Below are 22,494 nucleotides of genomic sequence, written 5' to 3' on the forward strand. Positions count from 1 at the left end.
AGAACACAGTAAACATGGACAACAGTCTAAACATAGCTGAGGGCAATGGAGCAAAATGTCCACTAGATGACAATAAATAGACCTATCACGACCCTACAGGAAGGGTGAGAAATCCATATCTTCATTTAAACCAGGGTACTTAGTGGCCTGTAGTTTGTAAATCCATATCTTCATTTAAACCAGGGTACTTAGTGGCCTGTAGTTTGTAAATCCATATCTTCATTTAAACCAGGGTACTTAGTGGCCTGTAGTTTGTAAATCCATATCTTCATTTAAACCAGGGTACTTAGTGGCCTGTAGTTTGTAAATCCAAGTACTTTCCCTCTGGTTTAGCTGTTCAAGACGGCCCCCATTTCTAATTGAGGCCGGAACATGATCAATACCCATTGCTTGTAGGGAGGCAAGGTTGCCATGGTGTAAGGACTCGTAGTGCCTTGCCATGGGGTAGTCTTCATTGCCTACCCGTATGGCGTACTTGTGTTCCGCTAAGCGGTCTTGAAGGCGTCTCTTTGTTCGTCCAATGTAGAACACCTTGCACTGTGGACATTCCAATCTCTAGATGACATGAGTGGTTTTGCAGTTAATGAAATGCTTGATGTGATACTCCATTTTAGAAGCTGTGTCAACAAAATGTTTTTTCTGTGAAATATTTCTGAAATGGTTGCATTTAAAAGAGCCCCTGGGTTTGTGGTATAGTTTTTTGAGAGTCACCAGGAAGATAGCTGTGAGGTAATTTGTCATTTACGGTAGGACATCTATTAAAGCTCAAGACTGGTGGCTCTGGGAAGACTTGGCGTAGTAGAGTATCACTTTGGATGATTCCCCAATTGTTTTTAATGATTATTTTAATGGTATCTGCTTCAGTGCTGTATTTTGTAACAAAGTACACTCTCTCTGATGTATCACGAGTCACTCCCCTTCGCAACAAGTTCTCTCTGTCAAGTCAAAATAACGCATATAGAATCATGTAGTAACCAAAAAAGTGTTAAACAAATTAAACTATATTTTGTATTTGAGGTTCTCAAAGTAGCCACCCTTTGCATTGACGACAGCTTTGCACACTCTTGGCATCCTCTCAACCAGCTTCACCTGGAATGCTTTTCCAACAGTCTTGAAGGAGTTCCCACATATGCTGAGTACTTGTTCACTGCTTTTCGCTCACTCTGCGGTCCAACTCATCCCAAACTATCTCAATTGGGTTGATGTCAGGTGATTGTTGAGACCAGGTCATCTAATACAGCACTCCATCACTCTCCTTCTTGGTCAAAAAACCCTAACACAGCTTGGAGGTGTTTTGGGTCATTGTCCTGTTGAAAAACAAATGATAGTCCCACTAACTAAGCGCAAACCAGATGGGATGGCGTATCACTGCAGAATGCTGTGGTAGCCATGCTGGTTAAGTGTGCCTTGAACTCTAAATAAATCACGACAGTGTCACCAGCAAAGCACCCCCACATCATCACAATTCCTCTGTCACGTCCTGACCATAGTTCTTATGTGTGTTGCTTGTTTTAGTGTTGGTCAGGACGTGAGCTGGGTGGGCATTCTATGTTGTGTGTCTAGTTTGTCTGTTTCTGTGTTCAGCCTAATATGGTTCTCAATCAGAGGCAGCTGTCAATCATTGTCCCTGATTGAGAATCATATATAGGTGGCTTGTTTTGTGTTGGGGATTGTGGGTGGTTGTCTTCTGTCTTTGTGTTCTGCACCAGATAGGACTGTCTCGGTTTTCACATTTGTTATTTTGTATTTTGTATAGTGTTCACGTTATTGTCTCTTCTTTATTTAATCATGTTGAACACTAGCAGCGCTGCATTTTGGTCCTCTCCTTCACCCCAGGAAGAAAGCCGTTACATCCTCCTCCAATCTCAAATTTGGACTAATCAGACCAAAGGACAGTTGTCCACCGGTCTAATGTCCATTGCTCATGTTTCTTGGCCTAAGCAAGTCTCTACTTATTATTGGTGTCCTTTAGTAGTGGTTCCTTTGCAGCAATTTGACCATTTTAAGGCCTGATTCACGCAGTCTCCTCTGAACAGTTGATGTTGAGATGCGTCTGTTACTTGAATTCTGTGAAGCATTTCTTTGGGCAGCAATTTATGAGGCTGGTAACTCTAATGAACTTATCCTCTGCAGCAGAGGTAACTCTGGCTCTTCCTTTCCCGTGGCGGTCCTCATGAGAGCCAGTTTCATCATAGCGCTTAATAGTTTTTGCAAATGCACTTGAGGAAACTTTCAAAGTTCTTGTAATTTTCCTGATTAACTGACCTTAATGTCCTAAAGTAATGATGGACTGTTGTTTCTATTTGCTTATTTGAGCAGTTCTTGCCATAATATGGACTTGTTCTTTTACCAAATAGGGCTATCTTCTGTGTACCTCCCCTAACTTGTCACAAAACAACTGATTTGCTGAAATACATTAAGAAGGAAAGAAATTACAATAATTAACTTTTAACCATGCACACCTGTTAATTGAAATGCATTCCAGATGACTACCTCATGAAGCTGGTTGAGAGAATGCCAAGAGTGTGTAAAGCTGTCATGAAGGCAAAGGATGACTACTTTGAATAATCTCAAATATAAAATATATTCTGATTTGTTTAACACTTTTTTGGTTAGTACATGATGTCTTAGGTCTCTCTTTATGTAGTGTTGTGTGGTCTCTCTTGTCGTGATGTGTGTTTTGTCCTATATATTTTTATTTTATTTTTTATTCCTAGCCCTGTCCCCGCAGGAGGCCTTTTGGCATTGTAAATAAGAACTGACTTGCCTAGTTAAATAAAATAAAATTCCATGTGTTATTCCATAGTTTTGATGTCTTCACTATTATTCCACAATGTAGAAAATAGTAAAAAGTAAAGAAAAACCCTTTAATGAGTAGGTGTGTCAACTTTTGACTGGTACCTTATATTTTTGACTGGTACCTTATATATATATATATATATATATATATATATACATGTATATACGTATATATATATATATATATATATACGTATATATATATATATATATATATATATATATATATATATATATATATATATATATACGTATATATATATATATATATATATATATACGTATATACATGGACGGATGGTGCTGGGCTCACAATTGGCCCAGCATCGTTAGGGTTTGGCCGGGGTAGGCCGTCAATGTAAATAAGATTTTGTAAAAAGAGGAGGAAGGGAAGCGCTACTAAGGTACACAATAGTACATTCAATTTTCTGACAGTAGCGAGAGAGCTAACAGTTGGAGGCTAATGATGACACTGGCTATCTCCTGGTGTCCCCCAACCTGGATTGTCTTGTAAATCTGAGCGGGGATATAGCTATTTTTATTCCACACCTCTTACTCCAACAGATGCCTTTTTACCCCTGGGGGTGAAAGGTGAAATAATGATTTGAGGGAATAATTTTATTTCTATTATATATCTCTCTCTATATATATATATATATATATATTGTACTGGTGAAGAATAACTTTAAGATCAGTGTGGTGTCATTGATTAAGCTGACTCCAAATCTGTGTAATACTATGTAGAGATGAGTTGATAGTCGATATCTTTGACACAGTGTGTCGGTCATATGTAACAAGCATCGTTGAAAAGTGTAGGGGAAGCTATGTCCGCATTGCTATTGTCATTCCGGATGCAGAAACTCCTTGTTTTTTCTGGGTGAGTGGTAGGCTATAAATTTTTTTGACTGAATCCACATTTTTCTCTGACAAAGCAGTTGTCCTGTGAAGAGAATAGAGACTTTGCTTTAAGTTGAGTGTATGATATTCAAATGTGAACTACAAATTCATTGAGTCCTTACCCAGATTTAAATACACTACATGGTCTGTGGACACCCCTTCAAATGAGTGGATTTGGTTATTTCAACCACACCCATTGCTGACATGTGTATAAAATCGACACACAGCCATGTAATCGCCATAGACAAACATTGGCAGTAGAAGGCCCGTACTGAAGAGCTCAGTGACTTTCACCGTGGCACCGTCATAGGACGCCACCTTTCCAACAAGTCAGTTCATCAAATTTCTGCCCTGCTAGAGGTGCCCCGGTCAATTGTAAGTGCTGTTATTGTGAAGTGGAAACATCTAGGAGCAACAACGGCACAGCCGCAAAGTGGTAGGCCACACAAGCTCACAGAACAGGACTTAGCACGTAGCGAGTAAAAATCATCTGTCTTCGGTTGCAACACTCACTACTGAGTTTCAAACTGCCTCTGGAAGCAACGTCAGCACAATAACTGTTTGTCGGGAGTTCATGAAATGGGTTTCCATGTCCGAGCAGCCACCACGGGACTATGGAGCAGTGGAAATGCGTTCTCTGAAGTGATGAATCCCGCTTCTCCATCTGGCAGTCCGACGGACGAATCTGGGTTTGGCGGATGCCAGGAGAATGCTACCTGCCCTAATGCATAGTGCCAACTGTAAAGTTTGGTGGAGGAGGAATAATGGTCTGGGGCTGTTTTTCATGGTTCGCGGTAGGCCCCTTAATTCCTGGGAAGGGAAATCTTAACGCTACAGCATACATTGACATTCTAGACAATTCTGTGCTTCCAATTTTGTTGGAAGGCCCTTTCCTGTTTCAGCATGACAATGCCCCCATGCACAAAGCGAGGTCCATACAGAAATGGTTTGTTGAGATCGGTGTGGAAGAACTTGTCTGGCCTGCACAGAGACCTGACATCAACCCAACCGAACACCTTTGGGATGAATTGGAACGCCGACTGCGAGCCAGGCCTAATCGCCCAACATTAGTGCCCGACCTCCCTAGTGCTCTTGTGGCTGAATGGAAGTAGGTCCCAACAGCAATGTTCCAACATCTCCATCTTAATGGCCATGATTTTGGAATGAGAAGATTGTCAAGCAGGTGTCCACATACTTTTGGCCACACTCATGCCATGACTAACCTGGTAGTCAGACAGACTCAGAGGATACACAACTACTATTGGAGGAAATGGGTGAGGTTGATTCAGAGACACAGATTTGGGATTGCACAAAGGAGCTCTGACTCAGGGTTACTGCCCCCCCCCCCCCCCCTACACTACACCAACCCCTTTTCTCTTTCTCTCTGGTGTGGATATTAGTTTGAGCCTGTTTCGGAGACAGCTGCGGTTTCAACACCAACCATCTCTCCCGCTGCCAGGAGTCACCGTGAAACAATCATGCGCGTGTAGCTTACTGCGATAGTTGACTGACTGTGAAATAGGGCAACACACGAGGCTGCGTTGGAAGGAACAATAGACAACAACGAATTGTAACGCAAAATATTTCACTGAAATGGATTGCATCTCTACGCGTTGGATTAACTAACTTTTCTGCTGGCTCCACTACAAGGCAGGTGGAGAGCGCTCTTTGTAAAAACATAACGTAACCTATGTGAGTAGCCTGTGGAAGAATACTGATAAATATTATCATAACAAAAGAGTCGTCGAGACAAGCACGCATTAAAGCTTTCTCGTTCAACAATTATTTGCCGTTAAGGATAAACACGTGGCTCATTTTAAAGGAGCAGCTGCGATGTTAACAGCGGAGGGCAAGAGGACTTTCATTTGGATTTAAAGTAAGTTTTTTTTCTTCAGAATTAAAGGTAATGTGTATGCTGTAGAGTATTTCAAATGTGTGTTGTATCTACCAATTTTTTGCAATTGCTTAATCATCAATTGTGGCCCACAAACCCGAAAGCGAGTCCCTTGATTCGCTATAGTAGATGGATGACGTTATACAGTAGGTATAACATTGTAACATTCAAAGTATACATTTTACCCTAATCTTGAATCATGCAAATATGATACAAAGTATTCTCAATAACGTATATTTATATTGTAAAAAATATGATGTACCTGCACCATTGCACCAGTAAAATAACATTGATCTTTTGTATTAATATTGAGTAATGGCAATACATCACGCTGGTTCCGCACAAAATATGTGATTGTTTTGTTTGTAATTTATATATATATTTATATTTGTCAACTTTTAAGATGACTTTTATCTCATATTTCTGCAATATTATTGTTTATTCCACTGAACTTCCTCATCCACTTGAGTTCAATTTACAGACAGAAAAACATACAAGGGTGAAATCTCCAGCCAGATCCCCCACTATGACACTGCAGTGATCCCTTTTCATTTTGTCATGGTCACCAGATATTTCTATTCCTGGTCGATGTGACCTAAGCATGCTGTAAACCCTGTGTAGAATCTAGATGCAGTCTATTCTCATATTAGCAAGCCCACTCAAAACTCCCCCGTCCAACATTCTGTCATTTCTGACACATTGCATTGACCCCCATTGTATGCATAGGAAGTAAATAGACATGAGGTGCACCCCCTCTGCAAACAAGCATCAGGCTGTCATACAATTCCCTGCTTTTTTTCAGCTCGGTGAGCCCCATATCCTCCTGCTCATGTTTGGTGGGACCTGGACTCCTCTGTTTGTGAGGCCACGTACACATAGCATGGATAGAGAAATAACCCATAGCCATCTGTTTCACTGACATGACCAGCAGGAGTATTTATTGTCTTATGGTGTTCTGGCAAAAGGAGGTGAGGGGGAGAGTGTGTTCAGTGCACATCTGTTACTAGACTCCCTCACACCTCATTATGCCACTCACAGAAGGTGGCAGATAGTTTCAAGATATTGTATCTGGGATAAATGTTAATGAATACATTTCTCAATGATGAAAGTATATGAAGAGGAAGCCTGAAATCCGTATCGGTGGTGTCAAATGCCACATGATCTACTGTAGATGGTTGCCTGTGTTATACTTATTTTAGCACCAAATTAACAGCAGTGTATCTTACCAAAATACTGACGCCATCATTCATTTTATTATTCACAAGCTTAAAATGTACTTTCTCATCGGGTATTGCTGTATAGGCTACCTTTACCCTCTTTAAAAGGTAGGCAGACATCCTACTTCTGACATCCAACTCAGTTATGTTGGTGAAAATAGAATGGACATATGAGAACTTGTTCTTCTCAGATGAACTGTCCTGTGAATCTCCTCTCTATCTTTTGGTATGTGTGGCTGCACTTTATGTCCTCTGCATTGGCTAAAGCATTGAGTGATTAACTGGTGAGCTTGAAAGTGTCTGGCCTTTCCTTAAGCAGTAAAACACAACAATGCCATGGCAACTGTCTTGCTTACTTTTTAGGCATCCCTTTGTCCAGTATGTCCTCTGCTTTAGAGATGTCTGACACTCTAGGTTTAGTGTCGGGTCTTCTGTGTTTTATGATGAAACAGTAGAACGTCAAATTTTCAAATTTTCAAAGCTTAAATGGTTAACTAATAGTAAAGGAATGTAAATACATGTGATCTTATAGAAGTTCAGGTTAGTCACAGATGGAGGGTAAGAGGGACTCTTTCTTTGTTGAAGCCAACTGGAACTCAGTTGATCTCTATTCTTCATACATGCCCTCACGTTATCACAATTCCAAGTATTTGCTATCAGCCAAGTTTCCTAGATCTTATTTCACTGGTCCCAATGGCTCACTTTCCAGGGCTTAATAATGAAGATATTTTTGGCAAGCTATACTACATTAAAATGATGATATGAAAATGCTTTCATATTGTTGCTTGACAAGGTTCAAGCAAGGGTTTAACTCCAGGGAATGTGTTCTAAATGTGACACTACCATGATATAAGATAATGTAGTACCCCTCAGGTATGCCAACCCAACCTTCTCCTACGGTTACTCTCATCTACCAGTTTTTCATGAAAGAATATCTTGAGGTGATGCTGTTGTCCTTGTAGAACAGGGTCTGTAATTTCCTGGAGATTTGAATCCCTGCCAGTTCCAAGGTGTTTTCAGGAAATGATGCTCTGTGCTCTTTGGTGTCACTTCTAGTTGTGTCAAAGTGCCCTTGAAGTAAAGACATATCCACACCCATCTCAGACAACCTCATCTGTGCTTTTCGGTTTAGATTATTGAAAATATAGTAATGTCAAATCACCCGTTGACTTCTCTTAGGTCTTATTCTTGAGTAGGCTACATGGTTCCCTTTTTGGTTGTAATTGAATAACATGAATATGGTAACTTGCAGAGACAGCCCCATACGAGATAAGAAAGATGTACGTTGGAGCCATTCCCAAAGTGCACTCACTGTGATGAGAACCCAATGACTTCTGCCATTAATGGAGTGGTAAAGGAGAACTCTGCCTCGCGATGTTGAGAGAATCAATCTCGCTGATTAACTGTGAGGATCTTGGCTGCTCAGCCGCCAGTCCCGTTCTCTTCCAACAGCCCCAATTCATTATGTTCTGTGAAGGTTTTTTTTCATTTACCATTGAACCGTGTCCTCTCCCAAATGACGTCATGAATTTTAATTATAAAAATGGCAACGTGTCATATTTTACTGTCAGATCGCTTTAGCAAAGAACTTGAATAAACGTTGCACTCTCTTGCAGCTTGGAGATCAGAGGTGAGTTTTTTTAAAGCTCAGCCTTCGCCAGAACAGAGTAATGATATATTGCTCTTATTGGAATCCATGAGATGCTTGTCTCTGGTGAAAGGGTTCTTCACTTCAAGTCTGAGGAGAGCTGAAGAAATATGGAGGGATTACATGTTTTGATTATTTTATTAATTGAACCTTTATTTAACTAGGCATGTCAGTTAAGAACAAACTCTTATTTACAATGACAGCCTACACCGCCAAACCCTAACCCGGACGACACTGGGCCAATTGTGTGCTGACTTCTATTTTAGCGCTTGGCAATACAGACGCTCATTGGCGCGCGTGAGCGGTGTGGGTGCAATGATTGAATGACATGTATGTGTAAATTTATTTTGCAACGCTCACGCACGCGACGCAAGTGGTGTGGTCAGCATGTAACACACCTGCCCAATATTTTCCTTGAGGCACCCACACCGCACCATTTTTCCTCTTGAGGAACCCATTTTTAGCCAGCTAATGATGTCCCCCCCCCAAAAAATGTTAGGCAGACCAACTGGTCTAAAAATGGACCAGCCCAACTGGCATTTGCCAGAAGTACCAGATGGCCAGTCTGCCCTTGGAGTGGAGATCCCTATAGGGGAACATGATCACCCAAGGATCTATTCTACAACCCTGTCACTGGTTTAGTGCCCACGCTGCCTATACTCTGTCCTCTCCTATGATTAACCAAAGGTGATTGACTAGTGAATGTCCAATGGGAATGTGACCCCTACAATGTTATGGAAGTGCTCTAGTGGAGATCTCCACGGACCACCTAGGGAGTTGGGTTAGGTATCTCTGTGTTCTGATTTGGTATAATCGTGGTCTGGTCTCAGTAGAAATAAGCTGAGGGGAGCCCCTAGACATACGCATGGTGGGACAGCATGAAAAGGGCATGGAGGTGAAGGGGGGTGCTGCAGTGAGGAGCTCACAACCTGAGGGTTTTTACATAGGGGAGGCCTCTCACACTTCAGTGTTGTGATGCCAAAATATTAGCAGCATCCACACAATCACTTATCATATCAATAATTTATACTCAGGTCTTAGTAGGTTGCTCATTACTTAGTGCCCTGAGTATTCCCAGGTCAGGTCAAATGGTTTGGAAATACTCTGGGCCCTACTCTTAATACAGAGAAATTGTGAATGAAGAGATTAAGTTAAGTATGGAAGCCTCCAGTCTCCAGACACATGTTCACATCCAGGTAAGTCTGATGACAAGATGCAAATGATTCATGCTCAATGTGTTACCACCATCGATCAATCTTTATGTCTCTAAAGACGTTCTCCATTTATCTATTCCTCTGTACAGTAGCAATATCTGCAACAGATGACTGCTAGATTTATTGAATTCCAGCATAGTGATTGCCTGGGGATCTTGCTAATGGTATTGACTCACTCAATTACTATTTGTTGTGAAAGATAGTTAATTATGAAAACAAGGCACGAGAATCACAGGATGCTATTCTATGTGTCCCGTATTCTGATTAGACCTGCGTGCTTAATCTAATTTATGATTCCAGGCAGGGAATTTCCCCGGGCTTAGGCAGTGGTAGGACTGAGAACCAGGCCCACCCACTGGGGAGCCAGGTCCACCCGATCAGATTGAGCAAAAAAAAAGGTAACAGACCTACAGCACCAGTCAAAAGTTTGGACACACCTACTCATTCCAGGGTTTTTCTTTATTTTTACTCTTTTCTACATTATAGAATAATAGTGAAGACATCAAAACTATGAAATAACAAATATGGAGTCATGTAGTAGCCAAAAAAGTGTTAAACAAATCAAAATGTATTTTATATTTCAGATTCTTCAAAGTAGCCACCCTTTGCCTTGATGACAGCTTTCCACACTCTCGGAATTCTCTCAACCAGCTTCCTGAGGTAGTCACCTGGAATGCATTTCAAATAACAGGTGTGCCTTGTTAAAAGTTAATTTGTGGAATTTCTTTCCTTCTTAATGCGTTTGTGACAAGGTAGGGGTGGTATACAGAAGATAGCCCAATTTGGTAAAAGACCAAGTCCATATTATGGCAAGAACAGCTCAAATAAGCAAAGAGAAATGACAGTCCATCATTACTTTAAGACATGAAGGTCAGTCAATCTGGAACATTTCAAGAACTTCAAGTGCAGTCGGAAAAAACGTCAAGCACTATGATGAAACTGGCTCTCATGCTGCGGAGGATAAGTTCATTAGAGTTAACTGCACCTCAGATTGCAGCCCAAATAAATGCTTCACAGAGTTCAAGTATCCGACACACCTCAACATCAACTGTTCAGAGGAGACTGCGAGAATCAGGCCTTCATGGTCAAATTGATGCAAAGAAACCACTACTAAAGGACACCAAAAACAAGAAGAGACTTGCTTGGGCCAAGCAACACATGCAATGGATATTAGCCCGGTGGAAATCTGTCCTTTGGTCTGATGAGTCCAAATTTGAGATTTTTCAACCGCCGTGTCGTTGTAAGACGCAGAGTAGGTGAATGGATGATCTCCGCATGTGTGGTTCCCACCATGAAGCATGGAGGAGGAGGCGTGATGGTGTGGAGGTGCTTTGCTGGTGACAATGTCTGTGATTTATTTAGAATTCGAGGCACACTTAACCAGCATGGCTACCACAGCATTCTACAGCAATACGCCATCCCATCTGGTTTGCGCTTAGTGGAACTATCATTTGTTTTTCAACAGGAAAATAACCCAAAACACACCTCCAGGCTGTGTAAGGGCTATTTGACCAATAAGGAGAGTGATGGAGTGCTGCATCAGATGACCTAGCCTCTACAATCACCCAACCTCAACCCAATTGAGATGGTTTGGGATGAGTTGGACCGCAGAGTGAAGGAAAAACAGCCACCAATTGCTCAGCATATGTGGGGAGTCCTTCAAGACTGTTGAAGCTGGTTGAGAGAATGCCAAGAGTGTGCAAAGCTGTCATCAAGGCAAAGGGCGGCTACTTTGAAGAATCTCAAATATACATTTGTTTAACACTTTCATAGTTTTGATGTCTTACTATTATTCTACAATGTATAAAATAGTAAAAATAAAGAAAAAGCCTTGAATGAGTAGGTGTGTCCAAATTTTTGACTGGTACTGGATATTTTACCTATAATCTTTAAAAATGCTAAATCTCTCAGCCTCATGGCAAAATGTATATAATAGCATGATAAGCTATAAAATGCACATTTTCCTCTCTGCCCCATGGCAAAATGTGCAGAATTGCAGGAAATTAGCTTTAAAATAGCAAAGTTTCTCTTGGCCTCAAAATCTGTGGAATAGCATAAGATTACCTATAAAACTATATATTTTTCTCTTTGCCCCATGGCAAATTGTGTTAAATCCATAGTCACATACTGTTGATTAGTGTTTCCCTATACCAAGGGATCCATCACTATAATTAGGTCTGTAATGGCTGAATTGATGAGTCTTAATTTACATTGATGTGGCTCACAGATAATGACCCTGTCCTGTCACTGCAGGTGGCTACTGACTAGCCATTTATGCAGCTGTTGTATTGTAGGAAGATCTTCAGAATGTTTTTGTCTGTACACTAACTCACACTCAACAAATCATACGGTTATTTTGCAATATTTTCCTTGCATTGATATGATCAACCACCAGTCCATGGCTAGATGTAATGGTTTTGCTCTCCTCCCTCTGAGGAAAGAAAAACGATCAGAAATGAATTAATCTTATGAGTCATATTTCAAGGTTCGCCCTAGCTAGCTATTCAATGGTTGTTAGTTGAGAGAGATTGTAAATTCTTGAACTTGTCATGTCCTTGACTCAGACCCAGTTTGATGCCTGTGCTTGTCCAGTGTGTTGTCTCACTCTGTTGTCCACTCCTGGTTATAGGCTTATGAGCGCACACACACACACACACACACACACACACACACACACACACACACACACACACACACACACACACACACACACACACACACACACACACACACACACACACACACACACACACACACACACACACCACACACCACACACACACACACACACACACACACACTGCTGTAGCTTGGAAATGGTGTAAACGAGCAGCTCTTTGTGTGGTTTGCTGTCTCATCCTGCCTGTCTGGTCCCTGATGGCCTGTCGTGTCACTGCTCAGCTGTAGAGGCAGCAGGATGGGGCACCGTTACCCCTTTGCCCTGGGCCTGTGGTGTGTGCGCAGGTGTGTGTATGTAATGTGTGTGTGTATCGTTACTCATTGTGTATTTATTCCTTGTGTTATTATTTTTTTAGTATTTCTCATTTTTTTTATCTCTGCATTGCCGGGAAGGGCCCGTATGTAAGCATTTCACCTGTTTAGTGAAGCATGTGACAAATCAAATTTGATCTGATTTTAATGTATGTCCGTTTGTGGGTGCGTGTGTGCTTTTTTCTGGTGCAGAAGACACTTTTAGTTAACCCTCACCAGAAGCCACAGACAGAGGCACACAAGGTCCTTCGGTTGCCGAGATCTTTGGATCAGTCCCTAATTGGAAAAGAAAAAGGGCAGAACAGAGGCAAACAGTCAGTGAATGGCAAGTTCAGCGTGTGATGAAAACAACAGGAGAACCAGTCTCCTTCTTCTAACATCAGCAACCAAGTATAATGCTTCTTCGTCCACCTCCGAGCTGTACAGCTGTATTGGGGAAAGTTAACAAGGCCATGTCAGCCTGACAGGATTTTTCTGCTGTGGCTGACCAATACAGTTCTGCATTCACAGTTCGTATCTGCATTCTGCACAGACTACATACTTTTAAAGAGTTTATTTTATTTTCCCGTATGGAACTTCATTTGTGGTGTCAGATACAACCACATACAAGTAATTGCAATCACACATAACAGTGCGTTTTTCTTCCTCGCGTTGCAATTTTTACATGTTTTCCTGCTATTATATGACCCTGATGGTATGATATGCAACATCTATGCTATTAATACTTTGGATCAAGTCTGTACAGCGCGTGTGTGCTGTCTGAATAGCCAATGAGTTGTGAGGTTGAGTTGGCTTACAGTGTGTGAGGGCTGTAACCCGGGGATATGTCATTTGAAGGGTGGGTCTGACACTGGGCGTGATTGAGTTTTCCCTCCCTCTAATCGTGTTGATACAGGTCAAAGCCATGCCTCTGTTCTCCTTGGCTGTGACTCAGGCCTGCCAAAACGCACAACCTCTGTCTCCTGAAGAAGAACAGAGAGCATGTACAGACAGATATTCAGCTGATGTGGCGCTCTCCTCTACAATCTTAAGTAATACTGTTATAAAATGTAATACGTCTCAGTACTACCCATCACACCACTTGTTTTTATGTTTGTCTCCCCAGAGACATTAATTTCATATATTTTATTACCAAATGTGGACATAAACATCATATATAATAGAAAGGACATGCAACTTTTCAAATTTTCCCATTAGTCAAATAATTAAAGCTAAGCTCAACTCTGTCAACATAATTTAAAAAAATCTGTTTCTCCGCTGCATTGGCGTCATCTCGTCTCCCTACACTGATGTGATAGTTACCACGGTAATTCAGCTGTGCCTGTGTTTGTGTCCTAATCACGTCCTGTCCAGTCAGAGCCTGTGAAGTAATCAACTGTTTTTCCCCACTGCCATGGAATAAAAAGGCACCTGGCTACATTGTACACACTGTATGCATCCCAAGTGAAACCCTATTCCCTATATAGTGCACTACTTCTGAACAGGGCCCTATGGGCCCTGGTTAAAAGTAGTACACTCTAAAGGGAATAGGGTACATCTGGATCTCACCCAATGATGGTGCTCTGATTGAAACATTTCCATGAAAGCCTTTTTACCCCAGGTTCTCTGGTTGCTGATGACAGGTATCAGTTAACAGACCACCCTCTATCTCAATCTAAAATATATTTTCAGCCTTTCACTGTACAATGGGACTATATTTGGACAATACAGTAGCAATCTTTGCTTTCTCCTGATTACTTTTAGTTAGTAGCATACAGGACTGAATTAGAATGTTTCAGATTTTTCAAACAAGGCTTTAAGTGGATCAGAATAGGCACTACAAGCACAGGGTCTTTTCCATAGAGATCAAACTAAATATATGGTCTTCACTCACAAGACAATGCGCAATGCTTACATAGAAGTGAGTTACAGGCCATGCCTGCCTTTTCATATCCTGTTGTTATGCAATGTCTATCAAACCCTTCACCACCTTATCAATCTGCCAGACCCCAGTGACTTGCAATAACTGATGCTGAAAAGATCAAGTATATTTCCAGTAACGTTGTCCAGACTTATATTTGATGTGTTTCACTCATATATTACAGAGGCAACATCAGTTGAAGCTAAAGCTGATGAACTGAAGATACAGATGACAGATATCAATGTGACAAGCCTGGCCTTGGGGAGTTAATGCAAGTCTTTAGGTCTCAGGCAAAGTTACTCATCATGCAAGAATGGTTCACAGAACCACCTCCCTTACAAATGCTGCTTTCTCAACCTCCCATGTTTTCTTTTACAGGCTGTATGCTGTGTTTTGGCCAGTCAGTATTTTTCCGCTTCAACCACCCAGAGGAGGCGTTCAGGATGAAGAGCATGATGCCAGGGGGAAGCAAGGGCTCCGGTGGGAACTACAGAATCCACTCAGGTAATATAGCACTGTCACAGGTAATATAGTACTGTCATGACACACTCAAGGAATAGGCCCTACCGGTGTATGAACTAGCCGAAAATATTTGCTGAAAAAATAAGCAGAAAATCTAATGTAGATGTCTATATGGATGTTACAAGATACATTTTGTGAGCACTTCACTTGAACCATCTCAAATACAAAGCTTGCGTAATACTCAGAATATATGGCCGATGTCAGCTTATAGCGACCAACGTTAGAGTGCAATGACACATGTTGAATATAAACTACTGGGGTAAATCTAAAGGTAAGCAAAGAGTTAAAAGCAAGGTATTTTAAAGACATTTTTAATACCCCTTCAAATGAAATTACACTGAATAAACTACACTTCCTCCACCAAGGTCCTTGTTTCTGTGTCTCCACACTGCTTAATGGCTCAGATTGTTACCGTGGCTAAAGAGGCAGCTCCCTTACAGGTGCTGAGTTTCACACGCCACAGAAGGCCCCTTATTGCCTTTCCATTTCCGGCCTTGGCGAAGACAGGGTGCAACAGAACCCTGGTTGCCTACCCTGCTGGCCCTAGTTTCACACCATGCATGATTTATGAGCATCTCATTCCTCTCTGGGTCTCTAAGCAGAAGTGTTCAGCTGCCTAGCCCTGCCCTGTTCTCTCCTCGCAGGCACGGTGGAGTGTGTTTCCCCTTCTTGGCCGCCTATGGGGGATCTTGACTAACCGGTGTCTGTATGTAGCCTCGCTACTTTTATAGCCTGTCTTTTTACTGTTGTTTTATTTCTTTACCTACTTATTGTTCACCTAATACCCTTTTTGCATTATTGGTTAGAGCCTGTAAGTAAGCATTTCACTGTAAGGTCTACCTACACCTGTTGTATTCGGCGCACGTGACAAATAAACTTTGATTTGATTCTTGGGGATCTGTCCCAGCATCTTGTTATTTCCTTATTTTTTTTGAGCGTTGACGATGTGCCACCGGTGATAAGTATGGAGCATATACATATTGGGTGTTTAACTTCCTGGTTTGTTAATGAATGCTTTCCGCTGTTGTTAAAAAGGCTTGATTTCTCCTTAGATGTGCATTCTTTGGGGTGGTCGCTGGGGAGGGTCTGTTCTTACCTTTGACGTACATAAACTGTGTATTATTGTGTGTCACATTAAGGTTGCTAGATCTGATTTATGAGTATAATTTCTAGTGCTTGGTAACCCATCTCACATATCGTACATTGCAGTAGGCCTATAGAGTAGTTAGAGTTCAGACAGGCACTAGTCTATTCAGCCACCCTCAGTGAGCAGCTCTGACACATTTCCTACCAGGCTCATTCATATGCCAGCCAGGCAGACAGCTTTGTTGGCTACGCACTGCTTATTTTAAGTTGAGGGGTATCTTTTACTGTTTCTATTTTTAAACCTCTACCCTATTCTACTATCTTCCATCTCCACTTCCTGTGTGTTCCCTCAAACTTTCCTGCACCGCACCATTTCCCTGTGTAGTTTAGGTTAACAGGGGATTTAAATGCCTTCTCTATCTTAATTATCTCCTGGCCACATCGCGTCCATCTTAATATCCCATCGTTTCAAATGGTTTGGCTCTGCCTAAAAAGTCTGATATATAGTCTACACATTCCACAACTGTTATTTGATGTAGTCAAAATCCATTGGTTCATTGTCTATGCAGTAAAAATTACATTAGACAAGGAAATATATCACCTTTTAAATAACCTAGAAGACTCACTACTATATAGCCTAGGCATATTATTAAATTAAGTATGAATGACAGTATGATTTCACACTAGTTTCAAGTTTTAATATCACATGCACAAGTACAGTGAAATTCCTTTCTTGCTAGCTCTAACCCCAATAATGCAGTAATTAGGGATGCACAATATATCGGTGAACATAGCTAAAAATGCCAACATCGGTATCGGCCGATGTCTAGTTTAACGCCGATGTGCAAAACCGATGTCAAAGCTGATGTGCATACCTATATAACGTAGGTACATGCCGTAATGACGCCACGTAAAATTTTGCGCTACACGTGCAACACAGCATTCATAACCTAGCCCACAATGTCTGCTGTGTGGATCGAGCAGTCAACAAGTCGAGCAGTCATTTGAAAGAGCAAGAACATTTCAGCGAGACAACTCAAAAGGTGAAATCCATTAAAGCCAAGATAATGCAATTAATTCATTGCCCTTGACAATCAACCGTTCTCTGTCGTGGGTGATGTTGGCTTTCTCCGACTGGTCGAGCACCGGTACACACTACCAAGTGCGCTATTTTTCAGATGTTGCCCTACTGGAGTTACACAGTAATAGCGTCACTGCTATTAGCTTCAAGACATACATACTATGGAACGCCGTTTGTGTCTTCGCATGTCAAAAAAGGTACAGTAGCATTGTCAAAGCTGTACAAAAAAGTCTGCAAACACCGGCCACTAACGATGTGTTTACAATACTGCGTTGGTAATAAACCATCTGTTCGACCGCAACTTCTGGGGTAGCTAGCTTTAGCTTGGTACCTAGCTAGCACCAATACAACCAGCCTGAAAACAATGACCAGTAGAAACTGCAGTCATTTTCATTATTCTTAGCAATGATTAGTATTAGCTAGGTTGCCACTTGTTGTTCGCCTATTGAAAATTAACTTCAGTTTATGAAAATAAATAGCTAGCCAGATACTTAACCCGGTTGCCCAAGATAACGTTATAAGCAGTCAACTAGCTTCATCTGGCTAGTGTGGCTCGACCGGACTTGGACGCTAGCCACAAGGATTAGGAACAATATTGGAATTTGTGGATTGCCTTCAAAATGAAAGTATGTCATTGACAGTGATGCAAATAAATACAAATAGAATTATGCAATACGTTTATTTTGAAGGCTAACCGCAAAGTCCACTATTGTGGCTAATCCTTATTGTGACTAGCGTCACATAGATGGGTCCAACCACCATTAATCAAATAAAAAATTTTATTTTTAGGGTTATTTTAGAGGATTACACCTAGCTATATAGTTAGCTAGCTAACTATTGCTACTGATACAGATTATGTCGTTTTGCTATGTTTTTGGGGAAGAACATTGTTTGCCTCCATGAGCTAACTGGCTTTTTTTAATGACCAGCACTGTAGATGCGCGAAACAACTTTACCAGCATCATAGCATACGTATAGATGAATCTTTGTGACATGAAATACAAGTGATAGTGTAATAAATATGTAAAAAATGAATAGACGCGTTAAATTATTATGTGACGTGCAGTCATATTCAGGTCCTGATTGGTCAACAAGCTTATTTGACACATCAAATAGTGTTATCTACTGGTCATTGTTTTCTTTTTTGACACGCAAAGACCCAAACGGCGTTCCATAGAATCCTGGTTGAGAATGAAACGATTGAACAAATGAACAATGAAATAGCACAGCAAGTAAGTGAAAGAAATAGGTTTTGATTATGTTTTACTGGTAATGGGGAGATACTTAAATGCCGACAAAATAACATTTTGGCCAGTGTGGTGTGTGTGTATTAGAGGTCGACCGATTAATCGGAATGGCTGATTAATTAGGGCCGATTTCAAGTTCTCATAACAATCGGAAATCGGTAATTTTGGACACCGATTTTGCCGATTAAAAAAACATTATTTTTACACCTTTATTTAACTAGGCAAGTCAGTTAAGAACACATTCTTATTTTCAATGACAGCCTAGGAACGGTGGGTTATCTGCCTTGTTCAGGGGCAGAACGACAGATTTTTACCTTGTAAGCTCAGGGATTCAGTCTTGCAACCTTACGGTTAACTAGTCCAACGCTCTAACCACCTGCCTCACGAGGAGCCCGCCTGTTACGCGAATGCAGTAAGAAGCCAAGGTAAGTTGCTAGCTAGCATTAACTTATCTTGTAAAAAACAATCAATCAATCATAATCACTAGTTAACTACACATGGTTGATGATATTACTAGTTTATCTAGCGTGTCCTGCGTTGCATAAAATCGATGCAGTGCACATTTGTGAAAAAGGACTGTCGTTGCTCCAACGTGTACCTAACCATAAACATCAATGCCTTTCTTAAAATCATATATTTTTTAAACATGCATATTTAGCTGAAAGAAATCCAGGTTAGCAGGCAATATTAACCAGGTGGAATTGTGTCACTTCTCTTGCATTCATTGCACGCAGAGTCAGAGTATATGCAACAGTTTGGGCCGCCTGGCTCATTGCGAAATAATTTGACAGAATTTAACGTAATTATGACATAACATTGAAGGTTGTGCAATGTAACAGGAATATTTAGACTTATGGATGCCACCCGTTAGATAAAATATGGAACAGTTACGTATTTCACTGAAAGAATAAACGTTTTGTTTTCAAGATGATAGTTTCCGGATTCGACCATATTAATGACCAAAGGCTCGTATTTCTGTGTGTTATTATGTTAGAATTAAGTCTATGATTTGATAGAGCAGTCTGACTGAGCGATGGTAGGCACCAGCAGGCTCGTAAGCATTCATTCAAACAGCACTTTCGTGCGTTTTGCCAGCAGCTCGTCGCTGTCCTTCAAGCATTGCTCTGTTTATGACTTCAAGCCTATCAACTCCCGAGATTAGGCCAATGTGAAATGGCTAGCTAGTTAGCGGGGTGCGCGCTAATAGCATTTCAAACGTCACTTGCTCTGAGACTTGGAGTAGTTGTTCCCTTTGCACTGCATGGGTAACGCTGCTTCGAGTGTGGCTGTTGTCAATGTGTTCCTGGTTCGAGCCCAGGTAGCGGCGAGGAGAGGGATGGAAGCTATACTGTTACACTGGCAATACTAAAGTGCCTATAAGAACATCCAATAGTCAAAGGTATATGAAATACAAATCATATAGAGAGAAATAGTCCTATAATTCCTATAATGACTACAACCTAAAACTTCTTACCTGGGAATATTGAAGACTCATGTTAAAAGGAACCACCAGCTTTCATATGTTCTCATGTTCTGAGCAAGGAACTTTAACATTTGCTTTCTTACATGGCACATATTGCACTTTTACTTTCTTCTCCAACACTTTGTTTTTGCATTATTTAAACCAATTGAACATGTTTCATTATTTATTTGAGGCTAAATTGATTTTATTAATGTTTTATATTAAGTTAAAATAAGTGTTCATTCAGTATTGTTGTAATTGTCATTATTACAAATCAAAACATTTAAAATTGCCCGATTAATCGTTATCGGCTTTTTTTGGTCCTCCAATAATCGGTATCGGTATCGGCGTTGAAAAATCATTATCGGTCGACCTCTAGTGTGTATGTGTGTGTGTAACCTTTATTTAACTAGGCAAGTCAGTTATTCTTATTTACAATGACGGCCTACCCCGGCCAAACCCGGACACCGCTGGGCCAATTGTGCGCCGCCCGATGGGACTCCCAATCACGGCCGGATGTGATACAGCCTGCAATCGAACCAGGGACTGTAGTGACGCTTCTTGCACTGAGATGCAGTGCCTTAGACTGCTGCGCCTCTTGTGAGTCACACACGCCGTGTGTTGGAGTATCAGTGTGCGTAGTATGTAGAGTCCTGTGAGTGTACATAAAAATAAGAATAAAATACAAAGGTCAACTCAGATAATCTGTGTAGGCATTTTGTTAGCTATTTAGTTAGCTATTTAACAGTCTTATGACATGGGGATAGAAGCTGTTCAGGTGCCTGTTGGTGTCAGACTTGATGCACCGGTACCGCTTGCCATTCGGAAGCAGAGTGAACAGTCTATGGCATGGGTGGCTGGAGTCTTTAATGATTTTCCGGGCCTTCCTTTTACACCTCCCGATATAGAGGTCCTGGATGGCAGGGAGCTCAGCTTCTTGGTCTTACTGATGTTGAGGGAGAGGTTATTGTTGGGGCTCCACACTGCCAGGTCACTGACCACCTCCCTGTAGTCTGTCTCATCGTCGGCAGTGATCAGGTCTACCACCGTGGTGTCGTCATCAAACTTGATGATGGAGTTGGAGTTATACGTAGCCACGCAGTCATAGGTGAACAGGGAGTACAGAAGGGGACTAAGCACACACCTCTTTGTGGCCCCTGTGTCGAGGGTCAGCGTGGCAGAGTTGATGTTGCCTACCCTCACCACCTGGGTTTGGCCTGTCAGGAAGTCTAGGATCCAGTTGCAGAGGGAGGTGTTTAGTCCCAGGGTCCTAAGCTTGGTTACGAGCTTGAAGGGGACAATGGTGTTGAAAGCTGAGCTGTATTTAATGAACAGCATTCTCACATACAGTAGGTATTCCTCTTATCTAGGTGGGTGAGGGCAGTGTTGAGTGCAACTGAGATTGCGTCATCTATTGATCTGTTGGGGCGTTATTGCAAATTGGAGTGGGTCTAGGGTGTCTGGGATGATGGAGTGATGTGTTCCATAACCAGTCTCTCAAAGCACTTCATGATTACAGATGTGAATGCTACAGGGTGGTAGTCATTGTGGCATGAAGCCTTAGAGTTCTTGTGAACAGGGATGATGGTGGTCATCTTAAAACATGTTGGGATTACAGACTGGGACAAGGAGATGTTGAAAATTACCGGGAATATACTTGCCAGCTGTTCTTCACATGCTCTGAGAAAGCACCCTGGAATGCCATCGTACCCCGCGGACCTGATTAAAGACTTTACTCACATTGGCCTTGGAGAGCGAGATCAAACCCAATCTTCTGGGTTGGTGGCGGCCCTCACACCCGGTACGATGTTGGTATTGTCAAGGCGTGCATAGATTGCATAGAGTTTGTCTGGTAGAGAGGCATCGTTGGGGACATCACGGCTGGGTCTTCCTTTGTAATCTGTAATCGCTCTTATCCATAATCTCATGTAGACTGGCCTACACGCACTGTATCTGCAAGTTGTGGCCTAGAGCGCAGGTTCCCAGACCAGAGTAGGCATGTTTGCTAAAGGAACAGTTTTTGTGACAACTATATGTAGAGTTGAAAATGTGATGGAAACACATCACAACACATTTATTTGGTACATGAAAATGTAAGCGAAAAAATACATTATGTATCACTGTCATCACACACTGATTTTTATCCGCAACAAATCTGTTTGGTGGAAACAGCACTGGTGGGAAAATTTGCATATTTTCTTTACAGGAACCCTTTTCTTTACAGGAACCCTTTGTTATTGGTCTATTAATTTACTAATTTACTTGCTTTGGCAACGTTAACTTATGTTTTCCATGCCAATAAAGCCCCTTGAATTGAATGAATTTATACTGCCTAATTTATACAAAATGAGTTGAAATTTCAGGTAGTCTTTTCAAACTGCTCTTACACTCAAAAGGTATTATAAGAATGTAGACAATTTCACAGTAATAATCCAAGCTCATAGTGTGGAAATATATATAAAATACGTTTTTGACTGCACTGCCCCTTTAAGAAGAAAAACAGACGCCGTAGTTCCCGCCCCCGTAAACTACCAGG

At 41.4% G+C, this 22,494-nt stretch overlaps 1 protein-coding gene across 14 annotated transcripts in view; it reads left to right on the forward strand.

Annotated features, from left to right (window-relative positions):
- The window catches only part of phldb1b (pleckstrin homology-like domain, family B, member 1b), a 93,210-nt gene that overhangs the window by 27,391 nt on the left and 43,325 nt on the right, over positions 1-22,494 (forward strand). For 13 of the 14 annotated variants that reach the window (XM_055895969.1, XM_055895976.1, XM_055895968.1 and 10 more), the window contains exon 5: positions 14,939-15,064. In XM_055895969.1, coding sequence (XP_055751944.1) covers positions 14,939-15,064 — 126 coding nt within the window. Of the gene's footprint in view, positions 1-5,088; positions 5,573-14,938; positions 15,065-22,494 lie in introns of those variants that run through there. The other variant, XM_055895974.1, reaches the window with a different exon arrangement.

Source organism: Salvelinus fontinalis, chromosome 33 (genome assembly GCF_029448725.1).
Source record: "Salvelinus fontinalis isolate EN_2023a chromosome 33, ASM2944872v1, whole genome shotgun sequence".
NCBI lineage: Eukaryota > Metazoa > Chordata > Actinopteri > Salmoniformes > Salmonidae > Salvelinus > Salvelinus fontinalis.